The sequence below is a fragment of the Arvicola amphibius genome, chromosome 1 (assembly GCF_903992535.2).
Source record: "Arvicola amphibius chromosome 1, mArvAmp1.2, whole genome shotgun sequence".
NCBI classification, from domain to species: Eukaryota; Metazoa; Chordata; class Mammalia; order Rodentia; family Cricetidae; genus Arvicola; species Arvicola amphibius.
Window position 1 is genome coordinate 173,588,899 of NC_052047.1, and position 25,082 is coordinate 173,613,980.

Sequence of the window (25,082 nt, forward strand, 5' to 3'; positions counted from 1 at the left end):
GGGGATTCAAGGTCACCTTTGGCTCACAGTGAGTTTGAGGCCAGACTGAGCTATGTCCTGAATATCTCAAAAGACATTCATTCTATCCTTCCATCATTCAATTTGCTCAATTTTCATCTAAAAAGCACTATTTCCACTCCTTCACTCTTTCACCCTTTTTCTTTTCTTCCTTTCTTTAAAATATATTTCCTAAAACATTTACACTTGATACATTATTTAAATAAACCAATAGTTGAATAATTTAGTAACTATAGTTTAGTTGAATATTTTTCCAATCATTTGCATTTCTAAGCATCGTGAATTAAGTATGTGCCACTTTGCTAAACATCTCTTCAAAGCGTCCTTTTAAATCTGAGAAAAACCAGTCAATTAATGAACTGAAGTCATTGCTTTACCTGCCATTCGACAAATGCTGCTGTTGTTTTCATTGGGCTTTCTCGAAACTTGGAATTTCTATGATGACCTGTTTGCATTTTATGTAGCATGTAATCATGCTAAGAAATCTACTTGTTTTATTTTGTTTTACATTGTGTGTGTGTGTGTGTGTGTGTGTGTGAGAGAGAGAGAGAGAGAGAGAGAGAGAGAGAGAGAGAGAGAGAGAGAGAGAGAGAGCATGCCCTCGATACTGTATATAAGTAGAGGTCAAAGGACGACTTAGAGTAGTTGGTTCTATCTTCCACCATACAGGTTCTGGGGATTGAACTCTGGTCACAGGACTTTGCCTTAATTGCCTTTACCCACTCAGCCATCTCTATAAATTAATACAAAGACTACACAATACCTTTGGGCTGGATTCCACCTGAGACATGGGAGAAAGGGCATTTGTTTTGCCTGGGTTATATATAAGTTTTCCCTGCGAGGCAGCTGCTGAGTGGCCAGGTCTGCTATTAATGTTCCACATCTAGTTTTTCTTTGTAGACTGCACTGAACCTTTAGCGGCAGACTGGGTTTCTTCAGAAAGCAGACCCAGGAACATGAGGACAGAAAATGAGCACATGGCCCAGCCCAGGCAGCCTCAGCGGTCAGTCAGGAGGTGGTATGTCACCCCTCAGCGGTCAGTCAGGGGGTGGTATGTCATCCCTGCTCCAGCCTTCTTTCACCCTGGAAAACTCGGGTCAAATATGGATGTTTTCAAAGTCTGCAGCCACTGCCATAGCTTTTGATTTTTGCACTTGCACTAGCTCTGTCCCTCCAGATACCCACTTATTCTGGTTCTTCTGTCTCTATAGCCAGGTGGGCCTTAAACTTTCCATCTGCCTGCTTTGGCCTCAGCTAGAATTACAAGCCTGTGGCACCAGGCCCAACTAGCCCAGTTCTGAAGACATTTTCCTAGGAGTTGGGGAAATGACTCAGCAGTTGATATGGAAGAGGCCCAAAGTTCAGATTCCCTTGAGACCCAGGGAAATAATGGGTGGGCATGGTGGTCTACCTGTAATTCCAATTTCAGTGTGCAGGAATGGATTCCCAGAGCAAGCTAGCTATCGAGGCTAGCTGAATTGGTGAGTTCTAAATCTGGCTGGAGATCCTAATTTAAAGAATAAGGTGGAAGAGCAATTGAGAAAGATTCTTCATATCAACTGTGATCCTCAGTGTGCATGAAACATACATACACACACACACACACACACACACACACACCACATGCACACATTGTGAGAAGAAAAGAAAAGGCATTTTCTTGAACACACACACACTTGTCTCACCAGACTTTGGATGCCTTAGATATCTGATTCTCCTCCTAGAACCTCACAGTGTCTCCCCCCCACCCCAGTCCCACCAAAGACTGCTGCACAGCTAACACCCTCTCATCGTGACAGGCATGATGAGGAACACACACATTCTTGTCACTGCCTGATCGGAACAGTATGCTCTCTATTCCGACCTTCTCTCTTCTTCTGTTTCGTCTTCTAAAATCAGCAGCGCAGGTCTGGGTAATCCGCTGCACACACCATATGATTTCATGAGTATCTCTGCCTGTAATTTTTTAAATTTCCATACCACCCACTTTGGAGAAGGGAGGGCTCACACAGCCCTGCCAGTTCTTAAAGTCCCAGGTCGTTTTCAGTCTCCCCCAAGGGAACCCTGACAACCAGTCTCCACTGTTTCTTCCTTGCCGTCCCAGAGAATCAGCCTTAGGCCAGCCAACAGACAAATACAGGGCGAAGACATGTTGCTGCCTCTTGAAGGAAAACAAGATTATCGTTGCCTCTCGGGTGGATTTTTAAATGCTCTTAATTTGTAAAAGGACTTTTACTAGTATTATGATTAGCACTATTGGCGTTGTTTACTTATGTGTCTGTGGTGGGGGCTGCCCAATGAGGTGAGAAGAGGACGTCAGATCCCCTGGGGCTGGGGTCACTTGCAGGCCCATGTTTTCAGGCCCAAATGCTCATAATTATAACTCCCAGTTAATAAAACTCCAAATGGGAAATTACTATAAATATTATGGGGGGGAGGCTGTGAACGCCCATCAGCAGACCCCACACCATGAGAGAAGCCCACAGCCCTTCAAAGTGTTTTTGACATGTTTGTGCTTTAAATCACAGTAAACCAGATAAGACATAGACATGCCTTTATCATTTCTTTTTACCTGTTCCAGACATGTATTAGTTGAGGTGACCAGATTAGAGAGAATTCATCTCTCCTAATGGATTATAAGCATCTTCTTGCCTGACTGTTGCCTGTTTCTGGGAAGCTTGTTCAGAAGCCACAGGAAGAAGGGCTTCTTTCTGAATAGAATGCTACCTACATTTGTATAAGGAGTTTCAGCAATTCAGTTTTTCCTCGAACACTTATGCATTACAGCCACTAGGGGGCAACGTGGTTGAATTCCTTTGTCATGACCATGCATGGGTGGTGCCTTCTTGTTAGATCCTTGACTAAAATATGTTGAGCACCCCTAAAATATGCTGGGGAGCCTGTGACATTAAATACTCACCAACTGGGATTCTTTGCTTTTCCTCTGGTCGTTTGGAGGAGTTGACTGATCCCAACTTTGCTAAATAAAAAGAATCAGCTAGCCAGCCTCACCTTTTTAGGTTACTCAAGCCTCAACAGTTTCTAGATAGAAAAGAAAATGGGCAAAACTGGGCCCTCGTGTGAATACCGTGAGTGGTTCAGAGAGCTGTAGGTCAGTCCCACATGGCCCACGGTGATGAACACAGCCTTGAAGAGGATGTTAGCACTGGAGCTGAGAAGATGGTGTTCATCTGCCAGATGTTTGGATGCAACCCTTCCCCCTCCCACAGTGAGTCTCTCCCTTTCCCTGGACACAGAACCCTGAGTGTAACTTCAGCTTCTGCTGCCCTCAGAAATGCTGTCTCATAGGAGTAAGAAAAGTAACGTGATGGAAAGGACTCCAGGGCCTTGAAGAAGACAGACTTAGGAGAGTAAGTTTCTAGTGTGTGTTTGTGTTTAAACTTGCTGTGCTGAGTTCTGACTAAACCAGTAATCTATGGTGTTAAAGGGTCATAACCACCTGGCTTGAATCCAAGGGAGCTGTGACCTCCAATACGACATCTTTAGAAGATTAACAAAATATATGTTCAAAAGCAGTACTTGAAATTAATTGACTTGTTGGGGTGAAACTTGGGTTGTCATGGGGTGTCAAAATAGTTGCCCTAGGCATCTTAGTGATTTAGGTGTCAGATCATTTGGGGGAGTCCTGGATTTGAGTCTCAGTCCTACTCCTAACTAGGGATCACAGTCCCTATTATTCCCCTTTTCTGAGCCCCTGATGTGCACCTGCCGAAGACAGAAAAATTAGGTAAACGATCTCAGAATTTCTCGTACATCTAAGACAATAAAGATTTCCTCTCCAGGAAGTAGCCTTAAGGATTTACCCTCACCTTCCATCTTTGTTTGAAGAACACAGTTAGAATTTTTCCCTGTGAAATAGAAAAGAACACAGCGGTCAAACAAACTGCATGATTTCTTCGTCTGCACTTTATGAACCTTCTCTTAGGGCAAGACTAACAAGATCCAAGATATGGTTGAATCTGATATAAAAAGGATTTTCCCCGATGGGATACCAGCAGGATGTTGCTGTTTAAGCCTCATATAAAATAAATTAATATCTGCTAGCTGGTGTATAGAAGAGGAACTCAAGTCCAGTGATTGTCCCCTAGCTGTGCTCTGACAGGATGCCTGCTATTTCCTCAAAATGGAAGAAAATAAATAGGCCAACCCCTCTAGACTACAAACATGCAAGCTGCCTTTCAAAGAATGACTCTCGGTTTATTTTTCTTTGTCATTTTCCCTTGCAGAAGGGACACCAGTAAATAACTCTTCAGGTGTAAAGAAAATTGACCATCTTTTGGGAGTAAATTGGGTATGAAAGAAAAATTTCCTCCCTGACCTCTGGAGAAAAGTTCCCCTGCTCTTTCACAGGGGTTGGAGAGATAGGGACTTTGTGGCCCTTCTTGGATCCCTTGAGGTAGCCATTCTGTAGGCCTTCCTGTGTCCTCAGGCAGGGAGCCAGGGTACTGGAAACCCAGTGACTGCCTCCAAAGGTGCTGGTCAACATAGCTTCTCTCCGCATTACTTGTCCCTGACACTTGGGTCCTTCCAGAGAGTGGCATCTCACAAAACTTAAAAACTATAATCCTCCTCAACAGTCCTTGCTTCCTCCTCTGGGCCCATCCCACAGACAGAAGAGCCACTGTAGGGAAAAGATTGGAATGAACAGCAACGGTGTCAGGTCTCCCATTGTCCAGTCTCCTGTTGCCTTTTGGTGACAGCAAATCCTCTGATCAGTCAGTGCCACCGTGGGCTGGGTAGGACCCCTGACCACGATGCCAGGCGCAAAATGCAGTTCATTCACGAACTTCGGGCTTTCTATTCTTTTTGCTGTATTGATGCCTGGGGTCACACTTCGCACTAACGGGCCAGGTTTGAATCCTCTCTTTTGGAATATAATCCAGGGAAACCCTAAATATCTCAATGACCTCATTTGCCAAACGGAGAGAAGGACAGCTGCCTGAAGCCAGGCCATGATGGTGGCACATGAGGAATAAGGCAGGGTTCACGGGAGTGTAAAGTAAGCATCCATAGGTTTAATTAAGTACAACATAGGCTCTGATGCTCTGAGGTCCACAGCAGCAAGCCTGGTGGCCTCAAATGTGCTCGCCCTTAACTCAGTACACTCTAGGGTCCCGGGGATTCTTGTAGGATGCGAAATAGAGTGGGCTGTGAAGGATGCTCCTGGGTCCAGAGCTTGTCCTAGACCTGAGCTGGCAGGACGCCAGCGGGGAACCCCGCCCTGGCGGCTGCCGGGTCCCCGGGGCTGGGCGCTGCTGGCGGAGCCGACGGGGCGGAGAGGAGCGCGGCGGGAGGAGGAGTAGGAGAAGGGGGCCGGTCAAGGGAAGTGCGACGTGTCTGAGGAGCCTTTTTATACCTCCTTCCCTGGAGCCCGGCAGACACCTCCGCCATCCGCGTCCCTGCGCCCTGGATCCGGGCTCCGCCACAGCCACAGCATGTCGGGGGTCAAGAAGCAGAAGACGGTAGGCTGCCAGCCGCCTGCCTGGCCGTCCCCTCCCGCCCTGCCGACCCGCAGTGGGTCCCGCCCTCCCCAGGAGGCTCGGACGCGGGACTCAGAGCCGGGAGGGAAGACACGGGTGCTCGGTGACAGGCAGGGACGTGGGGCTAAGTCCGCGTTCCCCTCCGCGGGCCACGTTCGGGGGGCCCCTCGCTGCCCGGTGCCTCTGGGAACCTCCATTCCCGGGGGTGGGGGTGGGTGTCCTATGAGCCAGAGTCCTCCTGAACTTGCGAAGTGGGTCCCAACCAGAAAACAGGACCAGATAGGAAAGTCCCTTCTTCCTCCAGTCCGCTGCCCTGCCCCGTCTTCGCCAGGACCTCCGCGCGCGCAGAATGGGTGGTGGGCTGAGCTTCTGCCAGGTCTGCTTGCTGACCACACGTCAGCGACAGCCACCGGGGTTCTTCTAACTTGGGACCCTTCTTGGAGTGGACTAATGATAGACTTTCACAGAACTGCAATTATCTAGGCTAACTGGAGGAAATTGCATTTCCATACCGGCAGGCTTTAACCCTCTAGCGTGATTCTCTCCTATTGGCACGCGGTGGGGAGGGGGGAGCTCCGTTTGATAAGTACGATAAGGGGGAGGGTTTCCAGAGGCTGCAGTTTTCTCCACAGCGAATCTGGGCAGTTCCCCTTTTCATGGGTAAGCTGAGGGTATATTTAAGTTGCTTTCCCCATAACAACCCTGGCTGTCTCTTGTAAATTTTGCCTTCTTAAAAGTGACACTATAGCCCAGTAAAAGTGGAGGGAAAGCAGTAGTAATCATAGGCTCTGAGTTAGAAGGAACCTTACAGACAGAATTCGGATCCCTCAGATGTGGTCTATAGGCCTTAAATAAAATCCCACCCAGCTAGCTAGCCGGCTGCTGAACACTGGCCTCTACCGCCACATTGCTTGCCTCCAACGACTGTGGCGGCGAGTAAACATAGACTTGGCATGTAGTAGGTGTTCAATAAATGTCATTATATGCTGCTCACGAGCGTACTTTGAGGGCTGGAGAAGCGAAAAGGAAAGGAGGGTGGAGGAGTCGGTCAGGAACTGGAGGTGTGACTACGGGAAAATATGGGTGCCCTGCATCTTGGGCTGAGGTAGGGGGGTGTCACACTGGACCAGCGGAAGTGTCCAGGAGGAAGGTGGCATCACTATGTGATGGGGCAACAGTTGGGAGTTCAGTTGCCTCTGATGGGTAATTTCAAAGTAGAGGGACCCTCAGGACTGTATGACATGAGCTTTATGGCTATTGCTTGTACTCCTGTACTTGGCCAAGCTCTGTTAGGCGCCTACCAAGTGGTGTTTTCTGCTGCAGAAGTTTTTTTTTTTTTTATGTTGGTGGCATTTAGTCTCACCTCCTCACCTGCTTCAAGAGCTTCCAGTGCCTAGAAGGAACTTTGTCAGTCATCAGTCAGAAAGTAAACTCTCCCTTTCATGCCTCCAGTTAGTGAGAGTCTGTGAAGTACAGGACTGAAGGCAGGGTCTAAAAGGTCCATCCCCAAGGCTCAAGTTTCCAGTGAGGAATTTGAGAACCAGTGCTTGGTCTTTGTGTTTACACAATTTGAAACTTTTAGTTTATTTTCTGTTGTTGTTGTTGTTGTTGTTGTTGTTGTTGTTGTTGTTGTTGTTGTTCTTCTTCTTCTTCTTCTTCTTCTTCTTCCTCTTCCTCTTCCTCTTCTTGTTTTTCTTCTTCCTCCTTCTCCCTTCTTATTCATTTTCGTCTTCTTCCTCCTCCTTCTTCTTCCTCTTCTTTCTTCATCATTCTGAGGCAGTGACCATTTAATACCCTAAGGCCTAACTGAAGAAGAACTTCCCAACTTTTCCCTAGCCTAACAGTTATTTTCCAAAGCCATCCCAAGTTCCCCAAAGGCCAGGACTTGCTATTAGTCCTGTAACAGGCTGGTTGTTAGTGCAGGTGAAACTGTCAGTGTTAACTCAAACTGGGTTTGGACACCTTACAGAATAAATCAAACCTTTCTACACATGTGACCTCTGAACTCATCAGTTACTCAAGAAGCAAGTCTTGTCATCTCAGGAGGCAGCCTGGTAAGGGCTTTCCTTCGTGGATTTGAAGAGACCTTTATGTTGCTCTCTGCCTGGTCAGAAAAGAACAGTTTGTTCATATAGCAGTCACCTCAATAACTTCAGATGCTTGTGGGACCCCCTTCTGTGTGCCTGATGAGTGTGGAAACCTGGGGGGAAGATGCAAAGTAACCTGAACACTGCATTGGCAAATTTTTGTCAACAACAAAATTTCTTTTCCTCGAGGTTTCTATTGATTTATTGAGTAAATATAGTCTTCCATGTATTATAACATTCTAGGACCAGTAAATGGTAATAACCAAATGAAAGAGCGCGTGGAGGTGATTCATCAGCTCTTGGTGTGGGAGGTCCTTCTGTCTATGTGTTGCTTTTATTGCTTAATGAATAAAGTGATTTGTTCTATAGCATGGGAGGAGGAAGGCAGAGGTAGAGAGAAGCCATGAAGCTGCTGGAGACAGATGCTGGAAACTTTAGCCAGCAAGCCACAGCAACGCGGTCATACACAGATTAATAGAAATGGGTCAAATTAACATGTAAGAGTTAGGCAATAAGAATTTAGAGGTAATGGGCCCAGCAGTGATTTAATTAATACAGTTTCTATGTGATTATTTCAGGTCTAAACTAGCCAGGCAGCCAGAACCAACAAGCGGCCTCCAACAAGCTCTAGAAAAAAAAAAATCAAACTTTTAATAAAGAAAAGTAGTACATCCCTTCTGTGTTAACCATCTTTACCATAGAGAACAAAGAAACAGCTGTCAGTCACATCTCTCTTCTGCCCTTGACTTAACTCTCGTCCCGGCTAACCTCCAGCCCTCTCCCCTGTATACACAGACAGATGCCTGGAAAAGGAAAGGCAGCCTGTCTGAGATACCAGTCAAGAAAGGAAGGCCAATCCAGGGTAGAGACTTCTTGTACTATTTCCTGAGATGGCATTTTTCAAGACTCACAGATTATAGTATGATGCTCTGGAGACAGTCAACTAAAAATTATGACTGAGTTGATCTCGGAAGCTAAGCAGGGTCGGGCCTGGTTAGTACTTGGATGAGAGGTTGTTTTCTAAAGGGTGAAGCAAGCTGGTGTTGGGATTGCGTGGAAGAGGTGATAAAACCGTAAGGGCTCTCTGCAGCTCCAGCAATGATCTACATTTTTATTGTTCTTATAAGTGGTGCTTTAGTCACTTTTTAAACCAGCTGAAGACATCGTCCCAGTCAAGACATGAACGTGTAGATGAAGCATCTCTAGGTGGAGGGAATGGTCAGTCCTTGCTAGAGCTGTGAGCTCCAATGCACTAGGCTTCCTCTCATCCCTGCAGCATCCCTCACCATGGAAAGTTACTGAGCCTCCAGGAGAGGAGAAATGTGGGCAGAGCATGATTTAACTTCAGGTCTGTTGTACCAGTAAAACTAATACGCTCCTCCGCACCTGCTTCAGGAAGTCACCTTCTCGCCTATTGTGCCTCATGTGTAAAATGGGATTAAAGTGGCTTAATTTTCTTACCATTTGAGATACCATCTTATAGTGTGGCCCAAGCTGGTCTCAACCTCACAGCCCTCTCAGCTCCACTTCCTGAATGCTGGGATTATAGGCCTGTGCCACCTTCGTGGCTCACTCCTATCTCTACTTTTATTGCACTGTGCTGTTGTGGTTTGGCATAATGAAGAAGGCATGGGCTACTGGGGGTTGAGTAAATGACAACGGCTCGGATGTTTAATAAGAGAAAACAAATGCAGAATTACGGAGGTGACATTTGAATAATTACTGTGAAAACCTGGGTAGACAAACACACGTCAGTAACCCAAATGTTGTACTACTGACATTTTGGCTTGCACGCGGGTGAAGACTAGCAGTCCACGTATGACTAAATATTGGTCTAACTTCCCTCTACCCTTCCTATGCCTTTTACCTTGTTCCAGGTGTACCTTAAAAAAATCAATGTTTTCCCATTCATGCTGTGATTCCCAATAATGGGTCACCTGTTTAGACCTTCACAAAGTTAGAGATATTTGCGCTTGAGGCTTTTGTTTCTGAGATACCTGTATTTGTCTTTTATCATCTTCCTGCTAATACACCTGGTTCTGCGGTTTTCTTCAGGAATAATTAGGCTTAGCTCAACCTACAGGAAATGAGATGCTGAGAAAGGGATCAGTGATGTCAACATCGGTCCTAAGAGACCTCTGTTTATTTTGAAATCTGCCACTAAACGGTAAGGGTACCCATAAGACTGTGTTCGGAACTCTTTAGGGACCCCAGAAAACAAAGGCATATCAGCTTCAGCGGATGGCAGGCAGGTCAGCAGACCTTCAGTGCCGGGGCGCTCTGTTCATGTGGCAGCTGACACGCTTGTGTGCTCAGAACCTGCCTTGCTGCCTGGCCCAGAGGAAGTGCCCAAGACATGTAGAACGAGTGGCTGAACTCATAGCTACAAAATTCATCAGTGCGGCCACTGAAAATGTACATTTTTAGTACATTTGATATTGACCCTTTTTGTTCTTGTGTGTTTGCTTATCTTTTTTTTTTAACTAGGAATTTGTCATTATTGCCCCGAAAATTATTTCCTGGAATTCTTTGAGGCTGTGTGGCCTTTATCGGGACTGACTTGCTTTTGATCCTGGCTTCGCTCCTGGTCTGTGATCATTAGAACATAACCTTGCTCTTTTTAAATACCACCCAAGTGGTACAAATTTGAGTGTGTACCTGAGACCTACCTTGTGGAGACAGCCTTTTCACGAAGTTCCACCCACCCTAACATGACCTTCATACCCCAGAGTTACTGTCCTCAGAGGGCTAGAAGGTGGCCTTGTTCTGGTTCACCCTTACTTTCAGGGCACAGCTCGGAGAAGCCCTGAATAATAGGAAAAGGGTCTCGTGTGTGTGTCCTACACTGGTTTCCATTCTGTTTCTACTAACAGGGCTGTTGCAATCAGTGCACATATGTTCCTGCCAGCAAATATGCACCATAAGGGGAAAAGCGCCCACAAACTTGCTCTTTGGGCTCCTATTTTGTTCCAGATTTCAGCCTGGTAGCTTCTTTCCATTCCATAGTTTTATTCTGTTTTTAATTAGACTGTTTTATACTATAACAAGTGTTTTTAGCTGCTATCTGTAGAAGGCTAATGGATAAAAAAAAATATAAAGGGAAGGAAACATGCAAGGAACATGGCTGCTCCTAGGTTTGGTGGAAAAGAAGGAACATGGCTGCTCCTACGTTTGGTGGAGGAGAAGATTTAATGCAGATATCCGGGAGGGTGTAGTCAGAGGAAGGAACATTTGGGAGAGTCCAAAGTAGACATGACCAGACTAAACTGTGCTATGTGGGGCTACGGGGAGGGGAAGAGAAAGGAGAGAGAGGGGAGCCAGCATTCAGGAGGCCCAACGTTGTAAAAAGAGTGGGTAACCAGAATGGTTGGATTACCTAGGGAAGAGCAGCCCAGCCCCCTGGGCTGGAGAGTTCAGGAGAGTGGGGATAATGCCAGCCATGAAGGCCCTGAAACAGGTAGGAACTGAGGGACACACGGATATTGGAGGAGGCTGCTTGTTCTTCCCAGCTGCCTGGCTAGCTTAGACCTGAAAGAGTCATACAGTAACCATATTATTTAAATCCCTGCTTGGCCCATTAGCTCTAGCTTCTTATGACTAACTCTTACATTAATTTTAGCCCATTTCTATTAATCTGTATATCACCACATGGCTGTGGCTTACTGGGTAATGTTCCCAGTGTCTGTCTCCCGTGGCTCCAGGGCTTCTCTCTGACTCTGCTTTTTTTTCTCTCAGCATTCAGTTTAGTTTTCCCCACCTAGCTCTGTTCCCCTATGACTCTGCTATAGGTCCAAAGCAGTTTCTTTATTGATTAATCAGTAAAAGCAACACATAGACAGAAGGACCTCCCATACCACACGGAGAACCTGGCAAGGCAGCGTCAGCTTTGGTAGGTTAAGTAGGCACCTCAGCCCTTTGTTCCAGGTTTGAAACCTAACAGCTAACTCATCACTGCTGGAGACAAACACCCCTGCCTCTTCCCAGCTCCTGTTTTCATTAACATTTCATGCCTAGCATATGTCTGACCAAACCTGAATCAGTCTTAAAACAAGCGAAAGATTTATTTTATTTTTATTTCTCTTTCTCTCTCTCTCTGTGTGTGTGTGTGTGTGTCCCTGTGTGAGTATATGCCACATGTATGTGCACTCCAGAAAATCATGTCCGAGCCCCTGGAATTGGTATTACAGGCAGTTGTGAGCTTCACAATGTGAGTGTTGAGAATCAAATTCTGGTCCTCTGTATGAGCTGCAAGGACTCATAACCAATGGGCCAACTTCCCAGAATCCCCCTCCCCTCCATGCCATTCTTAAAAGCAAGTATTCCATGAACAAGATAACTTGAATCAACTAAGCAGTCAGAAATAGGAAACTGAGTTCTCTTTTGCCCGTCTAGCCTTGGTAGCCTTAGAGACGTCCATTCCCTGACATACCCTCTGTGTTGGTCTGATTCTTGTGTGAGAAAGGCCGCTGCAGTTTCAAACACTTCTCCTCTCCGAGCCCGTAACATCACTGTGTTTTCTGGCGCAGCCCTAGGACTTTGGGAAAACCAGGTGGAGCAGGATCAATTCCTTGACATTTCCACACTAGGCTCAGGAGTGCGGGTGGCAGTCTCTGTTCTGTTGTGGCCGGGCTGGGACTTTGAGGAGCAATGGGAACTGCTGAGGTTCACCTAGGACTCTTTCCTGTGAGATCAGAAACACAGAATGCCCTCACCCTTCTGCTTCCCTGAAGCTCTACAGTCTACCTGTCCTCTAAGCCTAGCAGAGGAGCCCAGCTCCACTCCTTTCCCAAGGCACTTCATTCTCTAAGCTCCCCCTTGCCTGTCGTCTAATAAAAGAATTAAAAAAAACCTTTCCAGAAAGCTTGCTGGTTTGTCATAAGCCTAGGGTTTGTTGCAAACTTGCTCTTCCTTCACAATCCTGCTTCATAACCACTATTTTCCGCAATTTAGAATAAATAGGTACCTAGTATAACAGTTTCTTCTCTTTTTCTGTGCAAAAGCGCAGGATATGTGACTAGGCCCTGTTGATGCCTGGTGTATGTCGTGTGTCCTGGTGGCTGAGGCGACTCTTCCTCTGTTGTAAGTTTACTGCTGAGGTTGGATTCCAGTAACCAGTACTGTGAAAATGCAGCTATGGTCTAAGCCCAGCAAACTCAGTTTGTCTAGTACAAATATTAACATCGGTAATAAAAAATAGTGTGGTCTACTATAAAACGTTCCTAAAACAGCTGTCTAAACATGTTCTCTAAAATGCTGCTTCATTCATAACATTCATTTCTATGATGGATTTACATTGTTAGCTGTAACTAACTAGTTAATGTCTGCTTTACAGGTTTCGTTATTATTATTTCGTTATTACAGGGATGGTGGTGCACACTTTAAATTCCAGCACTCTGCAGAGGCAGAGGCAGAGGCAGGTGGATCACTGTGAGTTCAAGTCCAATTCAAGCTAGGTCCGACCCAGCCAGGGTTACGTAGTGACATCCTGTCATACACACACACACACACACACACACACACACACAGAGAGTAATCAAGATAATATATTTTTAAAAGAGAAAAAATAGTGATTTTCTTATTTTAGCTAGCATTTAAAAATGTGAATAGCTGTTAAAGTCCCCTGCTGGAGAGTCCTTTCTTTATGGCTGTCCCTCTTCTGCCGGTGCCTTCATCCCGTCCCTCTGAAGTTCCTGACAAGGTCCTCATTTATGTATTTGTCTTTTGACTAAGCAATTATGTGTTGAATGTCTAAGCCAGAAACTCCGCTCTCCACAATTGAGTCTAGCTACTGAAGCCCTACATTCTTTATTTATAGACTTTAGCCCATTCAAATGGCCTAAGTCTGTTTTAAACACAGCATTTTCTTTTTTCTAAATGAGGCGCCTGTACCCTACCCACCCACAATCTTTATGTCCTATAAGCTTTCTGCCTTATGAGTCTTACAGTGGCCTTGAATCAAAAGCAATAAAATTTCCAACTGACTTTCCTTATATATTTAACCCTTTTTTTCTACTAAGTTAACTTTTACATGCGTGATACTGAGGGTTGAATCCAATGCCTCAATGCCTTGTGTGAGCTCATTGATCTGCTCAGGCTGCCAAAAAAAAAGCCTTAAGCTATATACCCTCTGTGTGTGTGTGTGTGTGTTCAAGGAAGACAGACATTGCAGAAAATTAAGAACTTCCCAGCAATCGGATGCTTTGTTAGGTTCCAGATGGCCACCCTCGTGACAGTTTGGTGACACCACTGTTAGGCTGCAATCCCGACTACACAGCACGCACCTAGCACGTTTCTCTCTATCGTATGTCATTTGAAAATGGCCCTGCCCTTCCCCTACAACTTTGTCTTGACTTCTAGTCACCCAGAAATTATTTTTTTTATAAATAAGATAAATATTACCTCCTAGTTGGCTTATCAGTGAGTGAGTCAGACCACACTCCCAACTCAAGGTTAGCACTTTGTTCTAATCTTCTGGAGATAGAAATGCAGACCAAAGAGCAGTATTAGAAAGATGTAGTTTTACAATTCCAAAGTATCTAAGCCAGTTTGTCCTTAGAAAAGTGTATTCACTTCTTCTTAAACCCTCTCAAACCACTGCCTATCAAGATACCAGGGATGGTGGTAAATTTTAGTTGCCAGAGTGCTTGCTAAGCCTTTGGAAGCCCTGGGTTAACCCCCCAGTCAGTGCTGCAGAACTGGGCTTGGTGCTAAAAAGCTTGTACTCGCAGCTCTCAGGAGACAGAGGCAGCAGGATGGAAAAATCAAGATCGTCCTCAGGATGAGGTCAGTCTGGGGTACTTGGGACCCTGTCAGAGAGGGAAGGAAAGAGGAAAAATGGAGGGAGAGAGAGAATCGCCTCGTGGGCAATACAGATAAAATCACACTAGGCAAAAGCTGGATTGGGTTCAGTGACATGTTCAAACCTCAGATCAGCGTCATCTGGTCAACCTTCCATGGCTGCTGTTTCCCAGGTCCATGAGGCATCGGGAAGTTGATGACAGCAGTCACAAGGCCCCTGGGTATATCTGCTTAGTTCACCAAGTCCCCACAGAGTATTTTCCCCCTCATTTATATCGGTAATTACAACTCTCAGTCCATTGGGTCTCTATTACCACAGTGTTTTGTGTGGTTACTGAAAAATAAGAGAAAACATTCACACTCATCCCTGGGTTTAAATGAGCCACGCAAATAAAACCTGGACAGTAAGTCCTAACCGCGGAGTCTGCTCGCTCATCTGGAGTTTCACTTTTTAGAACACGCTTTGTGACAAATACAAAATTCTCCTCTGTTGTGGTCTATTTTTTCTTAGTATTTATTGCATAGTTATTTACCTGGCATCGACACTGGGGCATCCTACACATTAGCTCTTTCAGTCCTTACCAAGTCACCAGCAAGTGTATGACCAACAGTCCGGAGGGAGCTTACTCAGCTGACACAAGCGGCTAAAAGCTTTCTCGCTTCTCGCTAATTAAGTTGTTGATGTCACAGAGGGAGTGAGGCGTGATGCCAAGTGGCATGCCCAGCTGGCTCATGATATATTGCCGCCTCATTTGGACAATATTTTGGCAGCTATCTACCACTGATATTTCGAGACAATAATGAATTCAATTAGAAGGCATTCCTCGGCACTTTTTTGTGTTCCCATTATCAGACACATCTCCGCTCTCAGGGGGAAAGAAGAGAGTAAAGTTTCCTTGGACAGGCAGTAATTTTTACAGCTTAGCCTTACTACTTTGCTAATGTTCAATGAATATGGACGGAATAGTTTGTTTCCATGAAAGCTGGCAATATGCGAGCTAAGCATATTTTATGGAGGCTAAAATGACACTGGAAACTAGACCACCAAGGGATTTTTTTTTTACAGTAAAAATTTGACCCAACTGGAATGCAAGACTTAAGAGTTTGAACCACCAGCCCTTTCCCCACGTCACCAGGAATGGGTGAAGAATTTTACCAGAAGTCATGGGGTTGTAGAAGGCATCCGATGTCATGCTTGCAAGAAAAAAACTGGAGAAGTCATTTTCATCTGCATAGTACAGGGAAGTTCAAGCGTTTTGTCGATCAGTGTTGTGAGGCTGGGTGTTGAGAAGGTCTGGGTACCATTCCTTGAAGTCCACTGTTGAAGAGCATGGAGTCCAAGTTTGCTGTAGGGGAGGGAAGTGGCTGAGTATATTGCAGGGAGTAAAATTAAAGGTTTTACTGGAGAAGAATTCTTCTATTTAAATAAAAGGGATAGTGGTCACCATGCAAACACTGACTTTCACTATCCGTGACTTCACAATGGAACACAAAAGTCTACCAGAGGGATGTATTCAATTGGTACAGCCACATTAAATAGATGAAGAAATGCGGGTCCCCATACACATCTCTATTCTTTCTTCTTTTTTCAGTGTTGAAACAGTGTTGTGAACATCCCTTGTGTGACTAACTCTCATTGAGAACATAAACTGCTTGGGCATACAGAAGGGTGCACTGTCAATCTAAAGACGTTTGCTAAGTGGGAGAAGGGAGTAGCACTTCTACAGGGCCTTTCCATAAAGGGTCCCAGCTCCTCCTCACTGTAATCTGTGGAGTAGTTGGCCTTCTTAGATTCATTTGTCCTGTTTTCAACCAGCCCAACCCTCCCAGTTAATAGGATAGATGGAAAAGATTTTATAACTGTGAGAATGGATACTATCTGGTTACTTAAACACGTGTTTTAATTTTATCTTTGTGGATGCAGACTAATGAAGTGAAGAAGTTGAAAAGATGGGGTCACACATTGAAAATTATTTTCCTCGGGGACTATTAGGAAAGTTGTGTAAACTTTAGGAGACGTTTATTCTAGCAAATGTCATTCATTGGCAGTAAATGTTAGCTTGGATACAGCCCTGTGGCTGGGTTAAAAACGGTAGTCGTTGGACTCAAACCCAGCATTTCACCTTAATAGTACAAGGCTTTATTGTTCCAGTGAATGAATGCAAGCACTCAAGAGTAAGTGTGCTTAGAACTAACTGCTGCAGCTTACACGTAACTCTAGACCTTGCCTTGTTCATTATGTAAGAGCTTCACAGTTGAGCATTCATGAGTTCCAAGGTCCCAAAGGCCAACAGGCTCCGAGCCTCTTCTGGGATGTGCTGAAGGTTACATTGGCATTTCCCTGGCTCAGCAAAGAATTTTAATCTTGTGTGGTTCAAGGATCCCATGTCATATACACAGTCCGATAAAAAAAAAACACTTAAGCGCACAGAGGTAACACAGCACAGTCTAAGACAGATGAGTGTTGGGCCACTGTGATCCCTACTGAACTCTCTGTGCAGAGGGAGTCACACATTTCAGGAGCTTCAATTGGAAGTGCATTGTGTTTCCACGAGGGCGACTGTCAGCGTGTATTAGAGCGGGGTTCCTCTGGGTGTATATGATTCTTTATTTCATCACGCTTGCCAAGGCTTTATTTGTGCAGTTACTAATTATCCCAGCAGCTCTCGATAAAGGGTTCATTCGAGATCACTTGTCAAAGACAAGGACAGTAAAATGAAAAGATAAAGCAAGAGGCCAGCTGATAGACAGTGGAGGAAACTCCAGGCCTTCGTGTCCTCTCAGGGCCCAGAGTAGCTGAAGATATCTGAACGGCATTTATAATGAAGAGCCCTTCTTACCAGTTCTTGAGTTCATTATGAAGTGACCCAACTGGCCTGGTTTTCTTTCGAAAGCCCGGTGCTGTAAACTATTCTAAACATGGGAATCCAGTCCCTTAAATGATGCCTATTTTTATGTGGCTCAAATCCAGTCCCTTGCTTCCTTTCATAACCTAAGTATTGCTTCTTTATTTTTAGAAGGTTTAAGGAAAAATCAAAGGGGGACTTCCTACCTGACTCACGGCATATGAAACATGTAAGGAGTTAAAATTTCGCTGTCTCTAAAGCAGCTTCGTTGGCCCACAGGATGCTCGTTTTATGATGGCCACAGCTGCTCTCAGAGCAGATGTCTGTGATTGGAGATCTTGAGCAAAGTCTGCCACCTCCTGCCGTGGGCCGCTGGGGGTTCTGTGTTCAGGTCTGATGATGAGGCCTACTGGCCATTAGTGCTCAGCTGGAGATAGCTGCATTTGGAGAGCTGCACTTTATCAGCCACGCTGAAAGGTTTGTTATATTGCCCTTGTTTTTTTTTTTATTTTGTTCTTGTATTTTTTTAAAAGATATATGGTGTTTTAAAATTTTTTGTGAAACTTTTTCCTGTTTCCTGTTAGTATTGTTGAGGTTCATTCATTACAATATTCTCTTTAGAAAGATCTATAGAATTATCTCTCTTTTTATTTGTTTGTGTGCTTAGGGGGTCATGCAGTTCTTGGCCATGTGTGGAGGTCAGAGGACAACATGTGGTAGTTCACTCCTCCCACTAAGGAGCCTGTCCTGGGACTCGAACTCAAGTTGTTAGGCTTGGTGACAGGCACCTTTGCCCATTTGTCAGCCCATTTTATAAAATATTTCTGTAAAGATTCACGGGGATGGGGTCTGTCTTAACAAAGAGGTTACTGTTTTTCTGAATTCTGTGACTATCCAGGGTTTTGCTTCTAGATGCATGCCAGGCTGCTGCCCAGAACTGAATTTGTGTTTTACTTTGTGTTTTGTGTTTGTGAACACTTCATTTTAGGCCCCTGGCCTGTTTTTTCTTTTCCTATACAGAACACGAAATGTGTGCAAGATAAATAAGAAATGCATTTGGATTTTAGTTGCAAAACTCCTCAGAGCCTTCCATTGCTGTCCTATGTCCAAGGGCCTTTGCTTTCCGTGTTTATTTGGACCTGCCCAGGGTGCTGTAGCCATCTGCAGGTTAGAACAGTATGTGGAGTTCTGAGCATCAAAGTCTTCCCAGATGAATCCCCCACCCTCTGGGAGGCTTTTCAAGAGGGCTTACTACTCGGTCCGAGTTTTCTCACTAGGCTGCAGAGAGTTCAGAGTTTTAAACTTAAGAGGGGAACAGTACATTTTGTGCCTATATTTGAAATTCAACACATTATAAGCAAAGATAGCAAACTATAGCAGTGTTAATAGTATTTATAACCAAGTTGCCATAGAAACCACAGCTGTGTGTACATCACATTACTAGATGCTGTTGCAGATACTACAGCAGAGCTGAGCTCCTTATCACTACAGAGTTAATTTAAGATTGTTGCTATAGCTCTTTCTATAGACAGCTAGATCTTGTCATTCAATGCTGATAAATAAGTATGTTTATTACCAGGCTGGAACTCAAGATACTTTGATAATTGGAATTCAGTTTTCGTTTGCTGCAATCCTTTAGTCTTTACGCACTTAGAAACCTTTTGTTTCTAAGAAGGGGGCCTACACTAACAAAGATTTATTTTTTCCCTCTTTATTACACTGAGGGAGGGTCTTATTTTATCTCTCAGACTAGCTTCAAACCAGAGACTCTTCTGCCTCAGTCCCCTCCTCCCAATGCTAGATTACAGACACATGCCACCACTCCCAGCTCCCAAAGGGATTCCTTATTCAGGAAAGAGAAATGGTTGCTCAAATGTTCACTCAAACAGGTGGGCATGCACATATTTATACATAGTTTCAGGGGTTCCCAGAACCCCCTGATAAGGCCAGAAAGTTGGATCTGCATTTTAAAAACCTTTGCTCCACTTGCTAAACTTTGTGATGATAGGTCAATGAGGGAGAGTTTTATTTACTTTGATAAAAATGACTTTATTTTATATGTATAGATGTGTTGCCTGCATATATGCCTGTTTACCACATGCGTGCAGTGCCTGCGGAGGTCAGAAGAGGGCATTGGATCCCCTAGAACTCGAGTTACAGATGGTTGCGAGCCATCATTTGGGTACTAGGTCCTCTGGAAGAGCAGCTAGTGCTCTTAACCACCAAGCCACCTCTCCACGCCCTTACTTACTTTTGAAGGCCTCATTCACGTGGTTGCCCTCATAGTCACCGTTTTGGTGTTACAGAGAGCAATTATTTCGTATTCCCCCTCTGTCCCCTGTAGCACGATCCCCTTGGCCTGTATACTGTAGTGCTCACTATTTTCCAGTGATAAGCTAAACACCGATCTTTTCACACTGAATTACAGTTTGTATTAAAAGTATTTCTGTGGGGCTGGAGAGATGACTCAGCACTGGCTGCTCTTCCAAAGGTCCCAGGTTCAATTCCCAGCACTCACGTGGCAGCTCACAACTGTCTGTTGTAGGAGAAGGGAGGCCGCGAGTTAGTTCCAGTCCAGGCCACTTAGCCCTGAAATAACCACACAGAAACTGTATTAATTAAATCACTGCTTGGCCCACTAGCTCAAGCTTCTTATTGGCTAACTCTTACATTTAAATTTAACCCATTTCTATTAATCTGTGTATGGCCACGTGGCTGGGGCTTACCAGCTAAAGTCCCAGTGTCTGTCTCCAGAGGCTCCATGTCTTCTCTCTAACTCTGCCCTTCTTTCTCCCAGCATGCAGCCTAGCTTTCCCCACCTAGTTCTGTTCCTCCCTGCCATAGGCTCAATGCAGTTCTTTATTCATTAACCAATAAAAGCAACACAGACAGAAGGACCTCCCATATCAGTCTGTAACTCCAGTTCCAGGGGACCTGACACCTTCATACCAATGCATGTAAAATAAAGTTAAAATAAAATAAATTATTTTTTAAAAAAGCAAAACCAAAAGTATTTCTGTTTTGAGTTTTCAAAATATGCCATTCATGTATTTCCTAGATTTGGAATTGGTAAAAAATACAAATGCTAGTGCAAATCAGTCACCCAGAGTCCTTCATGTCATTCTGTGGCTGTATTTAGTCGAGTGTATTTATCATTCATGTACAAAGAAGTCAAGGTTTAACTGGGGATGTAATTGTCTGTGCGGTGTGATGTGTTATGGTCAGGATTAGAAAGTGTGTCTACCTGATGGCTTCTGTGCTTCTTGCAACTATTCATTGTGTTGGTTATCTGAATGTGTCTCTTGGTTTCCTGAGATCTGGATAAGAGCGGAGCTTATATCCTGTCTTCCTCAGTCCTACCAAATCTGGATCCCATTCCCGGGGCATCTGACAGCACTGGTTTGTGCTGGAGCAAAGCTAATGAGGAAATTCCTCACTTCAGCCTGGCTTGATTCCTCCTGGAAAAGGGAAGCAGTAGCCAGTGGCTTCTCTCGGTTTCAGAATACCTTCTTTCCCACTCCCCAAATCTCTCAGGCCATTTGCCAGCTGATGCAGACCTCTGCAGTAGCCACATTCCTCACAGAAGATGTCAAACTAAACACCCAGCTGGAACTTTCACAGGCAGGCCCTTCCTGTCCTGCCTTACCAGGACCAAAGGCATTCACTCTTTCCACATCTGCTGTCCTGGAGTCTTTCTCTTTAATATTCTCTGTTCTTCTGTGACAATTAAGAGTGGCATAAATGAGTGGCTGTGACTATTTATGTGTAAGATGTCTCCATTAACCCTTACATGTCAGAGTGGGAATCAATCGAGAAAAATTCTCTTAGCACATCTATCAAACTGGAGGAACCTTCCAGTGGCAAGCTTGTCTTTCCTTTATGGGTTAGCCTATTTCTGGCATTCCTAAGGAAAAAAATATGTCAGTACCTCAAGGACAGAAATATTACTCACTTATGCCTAATATCTACCAGCTGAAATCAGATAAGGTAAATACAATTAATTTATAATCTTTGTACCTTTTCATCCAAACTAATAGATACCTGGCATTGCTTTAACTGATCATGGTTGTTAACTTTATCCCATGAGGTTTAAAAATTAATATATTATCTTATATATCTGTGATCTTCTTAAAGGTTAATTGACTCTAAGTGCATGAATAAACCAAAAGGCAGGTATATAATGTGGTTGTTTAGGCTTACTCAGATTAGATAATTCAAGTTTATAGCAAAATTTTTAAATATTTATCTTCATTTATGTAAGTATGTATTATGTAAAGAAAGACAGTGGAGGTCAGAAGAGGCGTCATTCCTTGGAACTGGTGTTTCAGGTCAAAGCCAGGAATTGAACTCAGGTCATCAGGAAGAACAACAAGCACTTCTAATCACTGTGCTGTCTTTCCAGCCCCTAGAATCAATTCTTACTGGTAGGTTTTCTGCTCTGTATGATTGCTGCACAAATAATAAAAACCCAGAGACAGATATTGGGGTTCAACCTGAAAACCAAAAAAGCAAAGCAGTCAAGCCACTAGAGAAGTCTTACCTCTACCAAAGTTGGGTAATTGCAAACTCAGCATCCTAAGCAAACTAAGCCTCTCTCTCCTCCCATTTTATATTCCCTTTAGTGCTGGGATTAAAGGTGTATGGCTCCCTAGTACTGGGATCAAAGGTGCAAGCCACCACTTCCTGGATTTGTTTTTGCATTGATCTTGTGTAGCCCAGGGTAGAGCGGTGTCTTAGTGCAGGCTCCACAGAGATTTGCCAAAGCCTGTCAAAATTTCAGTTAGTGTGTGCATGTTCTTTAAGCTAGCAGCTCAAATTCTAGCACTCATTTTTTGATAAAGACCTTGCACGTAAGTTGTCTTACAGTTGTCATTGTTTGATGGTATATGTATAATGACAAAATGTTGGGTACAAGGTAAACTTCAATGACTAGGAAGATTGTATCATATACTGTGTCACTGTGGCAATATGTGCATGGTATGGGTTGATTTTAAATGATTAAAAGCGATTCGATGGGCTAATATACCAATGCTGTCAGCTCTCCAAGCACTTTATTTAGTAAAATGTAAAATGATACTTACATTCAAGTAACAATTTGGACAAAGAAATACATTTATAAATCCATATAACATATCTAGAAAGATATGAATTAAACCAACTTCATTATTACTTCCATCAAAGAAAGTGGTATTGTAGATTTCTTCAAAGAAAACAGAAAATTATAGAGAAAAGAAACTCAGGCCAAGCAATGGCGGCACACTCCTTTAATCCCTGCACTCAGGAGGCAGAGGCAGGAGGATCTCTATGAGTCTGAGGCCAACCTGGTCTACAGAGTGAATTCCAGGATAGTCAGGAGTTAAGCAGAGTAACCCTGTCACCAAACAGGAAAAGAAAAGAAAAAAAGAATCCTTTTTTGTAAGTAACTTTTATGTATAATATACTTATAATGAAATTGGAGAGAGCAGGATAAAGATTATGTATACATACAGTCAGAAATATTGAGAGGTCTCAGAGTATTATTTTAAAACTAGGTTTGTGCTATGACAATTTTATGCATGTCTATAATGTAAGCTGACTATCTCACCCCCACCTCCTACCTTTATCAATCTGGATTGCCTACCTGTCTCTTTCCCAGATTCATGGTTTTGGTTTTTGTTCTATGATCCACTTAGTGTAACCAGGGTCATTTCTGAGATTATTGGATTGGGACTGTCCCCTGGAAACTGATGGGCTCACCAGTCGGTATATAACTGAAAGCACAAACTCCCCCCTTTTCCTCAGTCTACAGATAGCAATGAGCTCAGCAAGAATAAGGCAGGAAGCTGAGATTTTTTACCCCTTTTCCAATGAACTTGCCATAGTCTCATGGATGCTAGCAGAAAACATGAGGTTTCTGAGCCAGAAACACTAGGCTTTGTTGCTCATGGCCTGTCGAGCACTGTGATCACCCACACACGTGTCCTTTCTTTGTTCGCAGCCTCCCTGGAGGCAAGATAAACATGGCATTCACATGCCTGCATAAACAGTGAACTCATTTCAGGAGAGAAGCCCTCCATACAGCCTCAGCCTGAACCTGAACCCTGAAAAGACAGAGTGAGTGGCAGTTAGCCCCATTCACAAGATGTGGGGAGACACCATAAGCTGTGAGAGTCATCTGTCCGTCTCCTCTTTGTAAATAAGCACACTCGCACACAGACATCTGTAAATGTGGGGGACGCTTAGAGGCTAAAAGGAACTCTGCGCTTTCAGGCCCTTAGCTGAGTTGTACGGGGTGTGCACTTGTTTGTAATCGATTAGATAATTAGCCCTGGATCTTGCCTTTCTAACGCAGATGGGATCAAAGGTTACTATCGTCACAAATTCCATTTTCCTATCTGGCCCACTATTGTAAGATTAAGTTATTGGTCAGCTGAGGTTAGGAGCGTGAGCTAGTGAGCCGGATCCCTTCTTGCCACTCGTGGTCAGCTGCAGCTGTCAGCAGGTCATCTTGGCACTCCCCAAAGGGCCTTTGTTAGGCTCCCAGGTTTGAGGGGTGGCACCATTCTGTTCTCTCTCGCTGGAGTGTGTCTCCCACGTTTGTTCTCCGTCTCGCTCCGTGTCACACTCAAATCCATCTGAGGCCTGTGCTTTGCGAGTCTGAACTGAAAACTGCAGTTGGAAGCTCAGTCTTGGCTTTGGCACCTGGCTAACGAAGTGTGTGGCCAAAACAAGCTTTCATTCATGGGTGGAATACAGGGGGTTTCTGTTCCACAGTTTGGAGAGACCGGTAGGAGCCATCGTGGGCCTAAAAAAGGATGAATTGGCACCCTGTTAAGAAGGTGTTAGGTCCCTCCTGCGTCACCTTGAAATGCCCAGAATTTGTAGCACCAATGACCCATATTTTATGACTTTTTATTTAAAGATAATATGCATGAATAAAATATGTAAACTTTAGGTATACTGCTCACTAAATTTTCATGAAGTGAGCATGCTTGTATAACCAGCATCCACATGGGGAAATACAGTGCTTCCTAGCTCTCTGGTGCCCCCCTCCAGATCAGCATGACCGTTTTGAACTCTCCTAAACAGAGTTCAACTTTGCAGACCCTTCTACATATGTCTCCTTTTGCCTCGTGTTGTACCTATCCAGCTTTATCACACATATTGCTTGTGGGTGGTCAGAATCTGTCCATTCCTATTCCTGGTTCTCAGCTGGACTGATTTCATCCCATGTTAGGGGGGGCATGCTAATGTTTGGACCTTATAATCTTCCCAAATGGGCTAAGGAAGAGGTTGCTTCTAACTGTCCTATAACACAAGCAAGAATGGTCAGTCACAAACATACCGGTTTCGAGATGGAGACACAAGGCAGTGGAATCTTCCATCTCGTTACTGTTATTCTCCTTCTTTACCTGTGTATTTCCTGGAGCCTAACTTGTATACTCATGGACACTGGGAAATCTAGACAGGGCTTTGAAATTCTTGAACTCATGCTTGCTTACACAAAAATGAAAGCGATTACCAGGCAACCAAGCATGGTGATGCACACCTCTAATCCCAACACTTGGGAGGCAGAGGATGGGATATTCTCAGACTGAGGCTAGCATGGGTCATTCTCACGAGAACCCTGTATCAAAACAGAAGGTTTTCCAGGGAGAAGAGTCGTAATGGTGAGACAGAGTGTTCAAATGAAAATGAATTGTTGTGTATGATCTCAGGCAGAGTCAAGATTTCAGAGTTTCGGATGCTTATAAGAATTTTGAAGAGAGTCTCTCAGGCTTTTCATCAAAGAATGAAAGAGCCTCTCTCACCCACATGCATGTGACAGTATGTGTGGCGGACCAATGTTTGTG

The 25,082-nt window shown here is 44.3% G+C and overlaps 1 protein-coding gene across 2 annotated transcripts in view; it reads left to right on the forward strand.

The window, feature by feature from the left end:
• Positions 1–5,340: 5,340 nt before the first annotated feature.
• The window catches only part of Papss2 (3'-phosphoadenosine 5'-phosphosulfate synthase 2), a 73,642-nt gene continuing 53,900 nt past the window's right edge, over positions 5,341–25,082 (forward strand). The window contains exon 1 of one of the 2 annotated variants that reach the window (XM_038310343.2): positions 5,341–5,501. In XM_038310343.2, coding sequence (XP_038166271.1) covers positions 5,475–5,501 — 27 coding nt within the window. In that variant the 5' untranslated portion in view covers positions 5,341–5,474. The remainder of the gene's footprint in view (positions 5,502–25,082) is intronic. The other variant, XM_038310337.2, reaches the window with a different exon arrangement.